At 31.8% G+C, this 13099-nt stretch overlaps 1 protein-coding gene across 1 annotated transcript in view; it reads right to left on the bottom strand.

The window, feature by feature from the left end:
• The window catches only part of LOC102675378 (titin), a 166665-nt gene that overhangs the window by 108148 nt on the left and 45418 nt on the right, over window positions 1–13099 (bottom strand). Inside the window, exons 33-40 of the mRNA XM_031512095.1 lie at window positions 11969–12362; window positions 11299–11601; window positions 11040–11206; window positions 9964–10248; window positions 9330–9519; window positions 8631–8845; window positions 7679–7963; window positions 5581–5755 (exon numbers count right to left, since the gene is read on the bottom strand). Coding sequence (XP_031367955.1) covers window positions 5581–5755; window positions 7679–7963; window positions 8631–8845; window positions 9330–9519; window positions 9964–10248; window positions 11040–11206; window positions 11299–11601; window positions 11969–12362 — 2014 coding nt within the window. The remainder of the gene's footprint in view (window positions 1–5580; window positions 5756–7678; window positions 7964–8630; window positions 8846–9329; window positions 9520–9963; window positions 10249–11039; window positions 11207–11298; window positions 11602–11968; window positions 12363–13099) is intronic.

Raw genomic sequence — 13099 nt, 5'->3', positions numbered from 1 at the left:
TTTTTTTTTTTTTTTTTTTTTGAAAGATAGGGAAAAGGTGTAATTGGCGTGTAAACGGAAGAAACATCGAAGAATCTTAATGAGAATCGCGTGTTTTATGGGCATGGTCATGGAGAATACTAATTTTTTTTTTCTTTTAATGGAAATTTATTCCTTTAAGAAATTTTGAGATAACAAGGATGACCTCGATCTCATCTTTTTCTTCGGAGAAAGAAGCAGTTTAGTTTCATACGGTTGTTGCTGCTGTTGAAATGAACGAGACTCGAGACTCTATCAGAAATAAGTTAGATATACGAATGAATATTTTCTTTTGTAATATTAAGTTACACTTAAAGAATTGTGATTCTGTAAGATTGTATTTATAATGAAGTTTAATGCTGCTTTGCTAATTTAATTTATTTGCATTAATTTGATCTAAGATAAACTCTTAAATCTAAGAGAAAAAGAATTACTAATATATGTATATTTATATATTGTATTACACAAAGAGAAAATTATTAATATATATATTGCTACTGTACTATTAATAAATATTATTATCAAAATGTAAAGCAAATGTTAAAATTTTTATCTTTGCTTCAAATAATATAATTCATATATATCTGTAAGGTTATATAAAATTTTTGGTACATTAAGAAACAAATATATATATTTAATGAAAAATATATAAATTTATAACTATTAGCCATATTTATGATCCCACTTATGAATTGATAAAATGAATTTTCTAACAACCATTGCATTCAATTACGATTAATAAAAAAATATGGATAAAAATTTTTCAAACTTTAATTAATTTAGAAAATAAATATAATCTGCTAACAAACCTAATTTATTCCCAAAAAAAGAATTGATTAAAATTTGCATCGCACGAACTGCAACAAGTTTCACGCTAATCGAAAGAAGTATGTGTACATTGGCCAAGAACCAAAAAGTGATACTCTCGAACCGAGAATTCATCCCGACATATCTGGACCGCGAAAATTCGGCACAATTCGTCCTGAATTTACGCACGAAATCACGAAACATCCGAGTTCGAGTCATTGGTCCAGCGAAAGCGTTATTTACGGAGGATCTAAAATTTATTCCCTCGCGTTCATCGTCGAACTTCTCTCTCTCTCCTTTCTCTTTTTTTTTCTCTCTGAGAAATTGGTTACATTTTCAAACTTTATCGATTTTGTCGAAAGGTAAGATAAAAGTTGTGAGTATTTGTATCGAATCTTGGTTTTTTCCGTAGGGAGCCCTTCTCACGGGCCGACAAAATATCTTGCCCACGAATCAAAGACAGAAATAGTTCACCTAGCAGACGAGATCGAAATCCACCCGATTTATTAATTTGAGCGCGGGATTTCGAATGACATTTCGAATTATGGTCACCTGTTTCAGCGTGGAAAGGTGAAAAAGATCGAGTTAAATTCGAATTAGAGTTTCGAATAAATTTGAAAGCTTTTGCGAAAAATTTATTAATAATAACGAATAAATTTATTAATTGTTGAATTCAAAATTCAGAAAAAAAGAAAACTTGACAAAACTCTCTATATAGAGAAATAAACTTGTTCTAAATTTGCAATAGTTAATCTCTTAATATAAAATTATATATTTTGATAAAATTTTTAAACGTACTTTGATTAATAAATATATATATTCAACGACTATATAATTCTATAATTACAATATTATTTTCTTTTATCACAAGTATATTCTTCTGATCAACCTCAAACACTGTACTAATAAATATTATAATATTTACAAATTTAATCACCAAAAGATTAATTGTACAACTTTTGATTCAATTTACATTAACTACATGATCTAGCCTAAAGCACACTCGAAACACAATCACAATCGATCACAAATCCCACGTTCCATTTACCTCGAGCACAAGTTGCAGATTCGTAAATCACCCGCGGCTCGAACGAATCTCGTGTCGATTTATGGGGTGAGTCGATGGTCGAGTCGAATGGACACGATAGGAGCGAGGCTCCCCGAAGAAGACGCGCTCGAATTCCCTGGGTTAGCGACTCTGGACTAGGCTACGCGCCGGGTATTCGTGTCGACAAAAATAACGCGCTTTATGCGTGTGTGCACCGACTGAGAGAGAGAGAAACAGAGAAAGAGAGGGAGAGAAGAAGAGAGAGGGAGGGAGGGAGGAAAAGGGAGAAACCTCCTCTTTTTCGCACGGGAGGTAAGAGAACACGGAAATCGAATGGAACTGACCTGTCCTCGAGGGGATGATGCTGTTCAAGTGGTTTCGTTGATGATTTGGAAAGGAATTTTTGGTAATAGGGGGACTGTGTGTTTTCATCGTTGACGAAATTTGGGGGGGGAAGAGTGAATGAATTCCATTTTTGAATTTTTAATTTGTCTAATTTTAATTTTATGATTATTCGTCATGGTTTTATGATTTAATTAGATGTGCATTTGGATTATTTATATGTATTGTAATGTGTTTATTAAAGGAAATTTAATTCATTAAAGAGAAATTAAAATGTTTAAGAATTAGCAAGGTTCATTTTGTGCACACTTTTCAATTTTATTATTTATGTTATATCTGAAGATAAATATTGATAAATTGAAAGAAGAGTTTGTTAAAATTTGTCAATATTTTTTTAATTCCTACTAGAAAATTAAGTTTCGTATGGCTTTATCTTGTTATTTGTGATTTTTGGAGATAAATGGAAAATCTAATTCAAAAATAATAATGTTTTATAATGATCAAATATTTTAACTTAGTTCCTTCAATTTTAATGATAAAATGTTCAGAACAGTTAGATTAATGAAAATAATAACAAATGATATGATATATTCTTGGGACGATGTTAAATTCATCCTTATGTTTTCCTCTGGAATGTTGAATCAGACTGAACCATAATGATGTTATTTCTGGAGTTCAAACTTTGGAGGTACACTAGCAGTTTGATGGTCACGTTGTTACTAATTCGGTAACATTGACTGTTTACATTACAGAAATTAATCCTGATTCATAAGCATTAACTTTCTAAATATTAAAAGTTCGATGTAATCCATTATCTCTTATGTTATCGATAAAAACTAAAGTATAAAGAGAAGTAAATATATTCGTACGAAACTGTGTACATTATTGAACAAAAAGATTTTCCATATTTTCAGAATCAAAAATTTAAGAAAAAGAAGAAAAAAGAAGAATCAGAATTTTGCTAAAAATATAAAATCTATTAAAAAGAAATTAATAAAATTAATAATAAAATTAGCAAAAGATTCGATGTATCTGTTACTGGAAAAATAATTCAAAATTTTTGACAGTGTACGTCAGAACTCGTAATAAATAACGAAATTGTGAAATAATATCATTATAAATACAGTACACAAACAAGTTTTCTTTATCATAGACTTGATAGATAATCTGTATACACTCTTACTCAAAAGTATTACAGGATGATAGATATTTGCTGGAAATAATAAACATTAAATTGCATGAATATTTTCATAAAATTACCACAGAGAATTACACAATTAATTATTATTAGAAAAATATTTCTTCATAGCTACTTAAATTTTATCTATTTTAAATGAATAGTGCAACAATTTTTGAATGAGAATGTACGTACGAGTATTTATATAATAGATTGCACATACAATGTTTTGGCCACTATTTTGCCAAATTGTGAAGAAGCATGTGAACTGCGTGTGAAAATTAAAAACAAAAAATTATTTACATAAAAATTTATGTATAAATGCTTTATTGCAAAATTATAGGACGATATCAAAGTAATCTGAATCTGAATGTAGCAATAAATTCTGCTATTGCATTAGAGAACATGCATTCAATATTTGCCTATAACTCTTAATAACAAATCATTTACTAACAAATTTATATAAAACACGTTTTTCCTATCCTCACTTATACACTATGCTCCTGTACAGTTTGCAAAATATACAATATATATATATCAATTTGAAATTAGCACTTTGAACGAACTCGTTATTTTCACGGAACCTGTGTTTTACAAAAATCACGGATTTCACGGACAATTTGGTGTACAATTTGCGGAGCATACGTTATAAAATCAAGAGTAAAGCGAATCGATCGGGCAGACTAATGTTTCTACACGGATCGTGTTCTACATGGACACGTACAGGTGGGCGTAGAAACGTCAGATTTAATTGCCGCGGCATGTGCACCGACCTAATATTAGTCGTGACTCAAAGTGACTTTTCGTCGGTGAAAGAAGAGAAAAGAGTTTGTTTAGTCGCCCTGGTTAAAAATAAGACCCTCCCTTCTATATTACAGGCTGGTTCGCGGTAATGGATCATGGGATACGGGCGTACCCCGTCGAAAAGAGTTTACTCGATGGCGAAACGGAAACCAATATTTACCATTTCGGTCCACGCACGGCCCGGGAAGAAGAATGGCGCTACCGTTCGCTCATGTTATTTCGATAGAAAAGTTATTCCCCGTGAGAAGATGAAACATTTGTTTTTCAAACAAATGTAAAAAAAATGTAATGCGTAGAAAATATTTAAAGAGAAATTCGGCGAAAAGAAAACTCGCGATATTTAAAATAAATACGGCAAATGAAAACAAAGAATTAAATTTATTCGATTTCTCTATGGAATCAATATAAAAAACAATTATACTCGCAAGATAGAACACTTAGATATTAAATTTATTTAAAAATACAACATTTGATTGTTAATAAATGTCGTGCTTGAAGATTAGAAAAATAAAGAATAAATACGGCCCTGAATTTATAAATAAAGGAAAATTAGGTGAAAAGACATGGATATGGATAACATGAATATTTCAACCGAAGAAACGGAAGAGAATCGAAAAAGAAAAAAAAAAAATTGCTCTCAACAAAAGAAACGAAACCGAATTTTCAAAGCCGTGGGTGGTCGTGCAATTTTTCACGCCACTGGGAGAGAAAGAGAGAGAGAGAGAGGTGTCGAATTTCAGAGAGTTCGTCGCTGTCGCAACATCTCTTATCCGCGCCTACGTGAACCATCCATCCCTTTCTCGATCATCGAGGTTTCTCTCTTTCGCTATGACAGCGCCCGAAGTCGCAGATCGGCCAGCTTGGTGAATGAAGCTGCCATTCGACTTGGATAAACGCGTATTAATAACTCGGTGGCACCGTTGCCGGTCTCGACCGATATTTTGGCAACGCGCTAACCAATTTACCGTAAATTGTGGCTGGCAATAAAAAATCGTAATCGTCTCGAGCGAAAAGATCGAAATCGGATCGGGGATATTTCTATATTGTATACTGGAATTTGTGGTCGATGGGAGCATAAATTTGAGAGATATTGCCGGAGAATTGGTATTATTTTTATTCTCGAGGAAGGCGCGTTCGATACTCGTCCACGTGGAAGAGTATTTTAAGTTAATGGACAATACGAAAAAAAAAAATTATTAAATTGAGAGAAATAAAATAAAATAATAATATTAAGTGATAATTGTGAAAATATGTATAATATGGATAATGAGAGATGAGAAAAAAAAGAGAAAAATTATAATGAATTTTTTTCGTTCTTAATGAAAAGCAACGGTTGTTTGAAATGATTTTCGAGGTTAAATTAGATTAAGTATAAATTGCTTACCGATCTCTAGACGAGCACTGCAAATCGCTTTTCCAGCAGCGTTCTCCGCCACGCAGGAAATCGTACCGGCATGCGTACTTCCGGTCTCTGGAATCGTCAGCACTTGTCGATCCCCGCTGACCGAGACCAAGAAGTCCTTGCCGTGGACGGGGCGATCGTTAAATAACCATTGAATCTGAAATTACATTCTACATCAATTAATATTCGATATATATTTATATTAATTCCAAATATGTGCGATTATATATAAAATTACATATTTTCACGATTAATACATTACATAATTAACAAATAACGTTTCATCGTCACTAAATCACGAATTAAATCGAAAGAAATTTCAGAGCTTTTTTTTAATACTTCGACACACGTGAAAATAAATTACAGTTAAGGAAGATAAATTTCCTTGACTTGATCGAACGAGAGAACGCGTTCTCGTACAGTTACAAATGAGAGCACGTACTCCAAACGGATTGCATCACAAAATTCTGAAATATAAACTACTCGTACGATACTCGACCCACGAATGGCACAGAAAATTCCACGAAATGGTACTCGACGAACAAACCAGTTTCCACGTACGTCTTCGAACTACGTACAACTTCTCGTAGAAGATCGTATCGAGAAGTTCTATTCAATACTGCGCGTACACAAATTTACTACTAATACCACGAGAAAGAAAATGTATCTCCTTCCATTACTCGTGAGAAGTAATATTTCGAATAAAAAAAAAAAGAAGAAATCTTCGTTTCCTGTTATAAATAAAATCGACAATTGTTGAAAAGATATAAAGATGGAAAGGTGAAAGTTCACGAACGAAATATCGATACCTGTTCAACAAGATTATCACTGAAAATTTCGCGGAGAACCTCGCGGCGCGGCTGCACCCGCGAATTTCCACATCAGGTACATTGTTCCCGTTTAAATATAACCCGGAGGCTAACGAAATTACTCTTGGTTGGCCACCTCCTGTCAGGCTGGCCAACTCTGCGACCCATCTTCCCTCGACACCTTCGAAAAACGATTCAAGACGCCTCGAGAATCGATCTAATAAAATAATTATTGCTCATCGATGGGTAATTGTGAAATGTTTAGCGACGTTTAACGCGTTGGTGCGAGTTTGAACGCGTGTTTTGAAGGTTGGTGACGTGATAACGTGTTTGTTTGACAAAGAGTTTGAAGTTTTTATTGGATATCATTTTATTTGGATTATACGAAGTTTCGCTCGTCTGGAATAATGTTCATGGATTACGATCCTCGTTTCGTGGATAAATTTTGTAAACTGTAATTGTACGATCTCTTGTTTCGAAGATTATCGTTTTTCTTTTCTCAAGAAAGTTGCTTGACAGAAACTTCAACATCTTTCTTGTGATTTTGTTTGTTTTTTTGATTGTTGTGAATTTTCTTCTTTGGGAAACTGTTTTCTTCCTTTGTTTAATTTATCGTCAAATTTTGCTTTTCCTTTGATTGAATTAAATAATTTTTCTTTTTGCGATCGAGAATGATATATAGTCAAGTGACAGTCAATATTGAAACTGATATTGATTTTATGATGTAATGATATCGATACCGAAATGTTTGTTATTTTGTTCAAATAAATGTGATAAATTGTAAAGATAAATATTTAATTTTATAATAATTAATTTTATATTATAATAGCTTGTAATTAAAGAGTTTTATCCATTATTAATTTATATATCATCGAAAATATGATAGCTATATATTTGTGTTTTTGTATTAAAATTCTTTAGAAATAAAATTTTTTTAAAGCTTTTCTATGAACCTCAATATCCGTTAATAAATTGAATTAAGAAAAGAAACATAATTTCCATGTTTGTATATAAAAATTATTCTAATATAAAATATAAAAAATTAAAAGTTATATTCTATACTCTATATTATGCATCTATATTCTCTATACTTATGTTCCACATTTATTTCTTATGCATACAGTCTTCATCCATATAGCTGTTATCTATTTTCTACGCCTATATCCTATATTCTTTTATCCCACATATATTTGTTGTTTACCCAAGTGTCCATTATTAATAATTATGATTTGCACTATCGAAAATAGAACAGAAGAATAATAATATCTTACTTTTGGAGATGGTTTTCCAACCACGATGCACTCAAATTTCGTGGAGACACCTTCGATCACTCTTCTGTCCTCGAATCTCTCCTTGAACGTGGGAGCAATCAGTTTCTCCTCCATCTTTACAAATTCTTCCTTCCTTCTAAAGTCACCCAACGATCTGACAACCAATCGAGCGAAAGCTTTCGCTTCTCCGTGTTCATTGAACGCTTTGACCACGTAATTTCCCTTATCCTCTGGAATCGCCGAAGAAATCTTCAAGATGCTCGTTCCATCCTCCTTTCGCTGGATCTGAATGATAAAACAAAAATTACGATCAATTTAAAGATCTTCGAAGAAAAATAATTTTACCTATTCACTTTTTGAAAATATTTTGACCGTCGTTTAATTTTCCAAAATTTTGTATATATACTGGTATATTAGTTAAAACGAATGCATATTTCAAAAGTAAAGAATATATTGAATAAATTATTAAATTAAATTATTAAATTTAATTAAATTAAATTATTAAAATTAAATTATTAAATTATTTATCTCTTACTTTCGTAGAAAAATGATTTAAAAATTATGTATAATATGTATTATATTCGATATTGCATTGCAGTTTTATATTAATATTAAACAAATATACTATTTTTATAAAAAGATTCTCACATATGTAAATTTTAAATTGATAAATTTTTTAAAACTCGATTAATATATTATCGATAATATATTATCGATTAATATATTATTAATTATTACGTATTTATTTTATAAAAATAAGTAAATATTTTCTAGAATAATTCATACTTTCATCTAATTTTACAAAAATACGATCCTTCGTTCTTTCGTTTTTAAATTATATAATAAACATACGTTATTTATTGCGAATAACGTATAACAAATCGTAAATTTCGTATAAATACAAAAGAAAAAGCAGGAAATTCTTATGAATTTTATTTTAGAGAACACTCACCAGAATGCGTTCGTTCTCAGTGACCTCGCCACTGTCGGAAAACCATCTCAGTTCCGGTTTCGGCTCTCCAACCACCGCGCACTCGAAAATGGCGGTCTCGCCTTCCGCTACGAGAGAATCGGTTGGAAGTTTGACGAATCTTGGTGGCGAACCAGCGACGAATGTCTCTTCGATCTCTGTTCGCGCTCTGTCCAATTTCTCCGAAACAGTAACCGCTGAAACATTTTATCATTATTTGTTTAGAGATTATATAATTATATAAAATTAAAACGAATATGAAATTTTAAATTTAAGTAAAGAAATGTTTGGAATAATTATTTCGTTTCTGAGCTTAGTAGATCGAATTTTGAAAATTATTCTATGACATACGAATGAATTTTTGATTCTAATCGTATGTATAATGTATGAGTGTGAATATTCCATAAAATTAAATTTATTTCTTGAAAAATATTTCAAATATAAAAAAATTGATACACGTCATCAATGATCATTCTTTTTTCGTTCTTCATTCTTTTTTAATAGTTTAAAATTTTAGAGATTTACATTTTATTGAAGAATGAATATTTTTAAATATCACTAATAATCAAAATGTATTTATATAATGTAAAAATAATAAATTAATAAAAAATAAGAAATTTACAATTATTGTAATAAAGAAAATTTTAAAATTTATTAAATATCTATTCAATGATTACTTACGTGTCACTGTTAATGTGCACTGACTAGATGCTTCACCGCCAGAATTAATGGCGACTACTTTGTACACACCAGCATCGTCTAAGAAAGCCTCGTGAATGACCAAGGAACACTTGTCACCCTGGAACAACAGCTGGAAATCGGCCGATTCCTTCACAGGTTGATCGTCGTGATACCAAATCACCTGTCCCAACAGATTTACAAATTTTCTGTTATAAAAATAGATTCAACTACAATATAATTCAATAATAACAAGATTTTTCTCGAAAATCGCAAATTTAAAGTTCATTTTTTACAGCAAATACAAATTCAAAATATCTTTGAATATATGATAAATTACATCAAATCCAATTTTTAAAATAATAATCTCATTTCTAATGGAATATTATAATGATATCTGAAAAATTATAAAATTCTCGAAAGTTATTTTACATAGACTCTTATTTCCTCTCTTCTTATTAAAAATCTAATATTTTAACCCAATCAATAAATACTTTCGAGAGAGAGAGAGAGAGAGAGACTTCCAAACCATTTTTACCCTTGCTAAGAATTCGATCGTTTCAGAAACTCGATATTCCCCCAATATCCCGTAAAACAAATGGAGAATAAACCCAGTTCGAGTTAACAAAACACTCACTTCCGGCTCAGGTTGTCCAACGATCACGCAATCAAGGCGAACGGAGAGGCCCTCCTGAACCTTGAGGTCCTTCAACGGCATCTGGATCTTGGGCACGACGGGCTCCATGTCGCTGCAGGCGAATTCCGAGTCGCTCGTCTCGTGCGGAAGCCGCCCCTTCACGGACACGTTGCAAGAGACCGTGGCCTCGCCCGCTTCGTTCTTGGCGACGACCGTGTAACATCCGGCATCCTTGGCGAACGCCTCCGAGATGACCAAACTGGTCCGTCCACCGTCCATTTGTATCTAAAACAGCGAATCCCTGAGCTCACAAGTTTCAATTCTTCGTTTTCGGATCGCGTTGCTTTATTTCGAATTCGGCGCGTGCACGATCCGGCTATAATTAACGCTGCTTCCTTAGGTCGCCTCGCCTCGAATGGAGGAGACCGTGGAAGCGAGAGAAGACGAGGAAACGAAGACGATGTTTTCGTTGAAAAATTACGTCGTTTTGTTTTTTTTTTTTTTCTTCTTCTTTTTCTTCTTTAAGATTGATTGGATTTGTTTATTTTTGCAGATGGTATTGGTTTTGTTGGAATTGGTTAATGGGCTGAGTTGCTTTTATTATCGTGATAATATTAAAATGTAAAATAAATTGAAAGGGAATGGAGATGTAGGAGGTCATTGAAATTAGAAGATCTTTAGATTGAAGTGAAATTGATTGAAATGAAAAGTTTATGGTGGCTGAACAATATTATTCTTCAGCTCGTCAATCGTTTTTGGACTATATTAAGATTGCAAGACTATATTTAAGTGCTAACTAACTAAAGGTATTAATAAAGGAAGAATTCAATAGATGTCTAATTTCATGAGGAGAAAAATAGAAATTTATATCAGTGATAAAAATGAAAACAAATTTTATTAAATATTATGTTCAAAATTCATTGGAAAATCAATTGAAATTGAAATGAATATTATAGAAAAAAAGAAATATTAAAGAAAGAAATTTTTATATTTTGCTTTTAAGATTTTTAAAAATATTTATTGCATATAAAATTTTGTAAATAATATAAATTTTAATTATCAAATGAATATATTACCTTCAAATTCATGCTTTCTTCGACGGGTCTTCCATCGTGATACCAAGTTAAAGCGGGCATGGGATTCCCTTTCGCTTCGCATTCGAGTTTCACCCTTTGACCTGCTCTTCCCATGGCATTCGAAAGAGGTGTGACAAAATATGGTTTCTCCGAAGTGAATTCCGCAGCTGTAAGTAAAACAATAAAGCGAATCTTACTTCTGGATATATAATTTCTTTTTCAATAGAATTATTCAGCGATAAAATGTATAATTCCTCACGTTCAACATCGAGAAAAGCGGAAGTGGAGGCTTGGCCCAATCTATTCGTGGCCTTGCAAGTGTAAGTAGCTTTGTCTTCCAAGAAAACTTCCTCGAACTTTAATACAGCCTCGCCATTATTATAAGTGATAACGTAATCGGGAGAATTATCGATGTTCACGTCGTTCTTGAACCATTGGACGGTTGGCAGTGGATTACCTTCGACGATGCAGTCCAATCGATGAGAAGAATTTTCTAAAGCCACTGAGGCCATCAACTCTTTCACGAAAACTGGAGGACTCGGTTGCTCTTCCGGTGCAGTTTCTAAAAATCAAATTTATAAAACGATAAATGTGTGATACTAAACATTTTAAAATAAAATTAATCTTTGAAAAAGATTGTAACACAGTTTAAATTTAAAAAAATAAATTGAAATGAAACACTCTCATTTTACTTTCATTTTATTTTATGACATAAATATTTATCTTTCGAAAAGAGTATGTATTTTTCGCATAATATTACAAAGATAAAATTTTAAATTATTATAGAGGAAAATAAATTTTAAGAAATTGATGAAAATTTAAAAATATTAAAAGCGATGGTTCAATATTATTTCAAAAGCTACAAGTTTAAATAGATATTTAATTTCTCTATTTATTTTAAAATGAAATGTTAAAAATTGCAAAATCACCTTTGACAGTCAATGTGGCGGAAGTTTCCGCTGATCCAGCTATATTGAAGGCTTTGCAAGTATATTTCGCAGAATCTTCGGCAAAAGTTTCTTCGATCGTCAATGTGCAAATTCCATGAATGTAAGTGGTCAAGTAATCAGGATTATTCAAAATCGAGATTCCATCCTTGTACCATATTACTTCCGGTATTGGTTGGCCAATGAGATTGCACTGGAAGGTGAATTTCTCTCCTTCCTGTACGGTGGCGTCATGTAAAGGAATCGTAAACTCTGGTGCCAATGGTGGAACACTTTCCTTGTGCATTCTTTCAACTGATTTTTCGCGAGTTTCTTCGGTGATGATTTTCTTTTGTGGGCTTGGTTCGCGAGACGGTACTCTTTTCTCAATTTCCGTCTGGAATACAAATTCAATATTTAATTTATATGAAATAATTCTAATATCATCACAGTTATCTTGAAAAATTATAAAATCAACAATATCAACATAATTAAATATAAAAAAGTATAATTTACTTCAATCGAATAACTTTTCTTTAGAATCTTCAATATATCGTTGATAAAATAATTGTGAACAATTTTTATTCCAAAAATGAATATATTTATACAGCATAATTCTCAAAAATTGATTAAATCTTATTAAAAATTAGAAAAACTTTAAACCGCTATAACTTCAAAGATAGTGATTTCCAATCAACGAATAAATGATCATTAGAATCGCGGAAGCTTGCCCTTTAAAATGCTTTTTGATTTATCTCGATACGACTTCCGGTTCTCGAGATATCATCGTGTAAACAAAAAGATGATTTTTAACCACTTACCTTAAACCTGATAAAACGATATTAAAATTAAAAAAAGTTTAAACCGCTATAACTTCAAAGATAGTGATTTCCGATCAACGAATAAATGATCATTAGAATCGCGGAAGCTTGCCCTTTAAAATGCTTTTTGATTTATCTCGATACGACTTCCGGTTCTCGAGATATCATCGTGTAAACAAAAAGATGATTTTTAACCGCTTACCTTAAATCTGATAAAACGGTATTAAAATTAGAAAAACTTTAAACCGCTATAACTTCAAAGATAGTGATTTTCAATCAACGAATAAATGATCATTAGAATCGCGAAAGCTTG

This window comes from Apis dorsata, unplaced genomic scaffold (assembly GCF_000469605.1).
Source record: "Apis dorsata unplaced genomic scaffold, Apis dorsata 1.3 scaffold_383, whole genome shotgun sequence".
NCBI classification, from domain to species: domain Eukaryota; kingdom Metazoa; phylum Arthropoda; class Insecta; order Hymenoptera; family Apidae; genus Apis; species Apis dorsata.
This window is presented reverse-complemented; position numbering and strand designations above follow the sequence as displayed.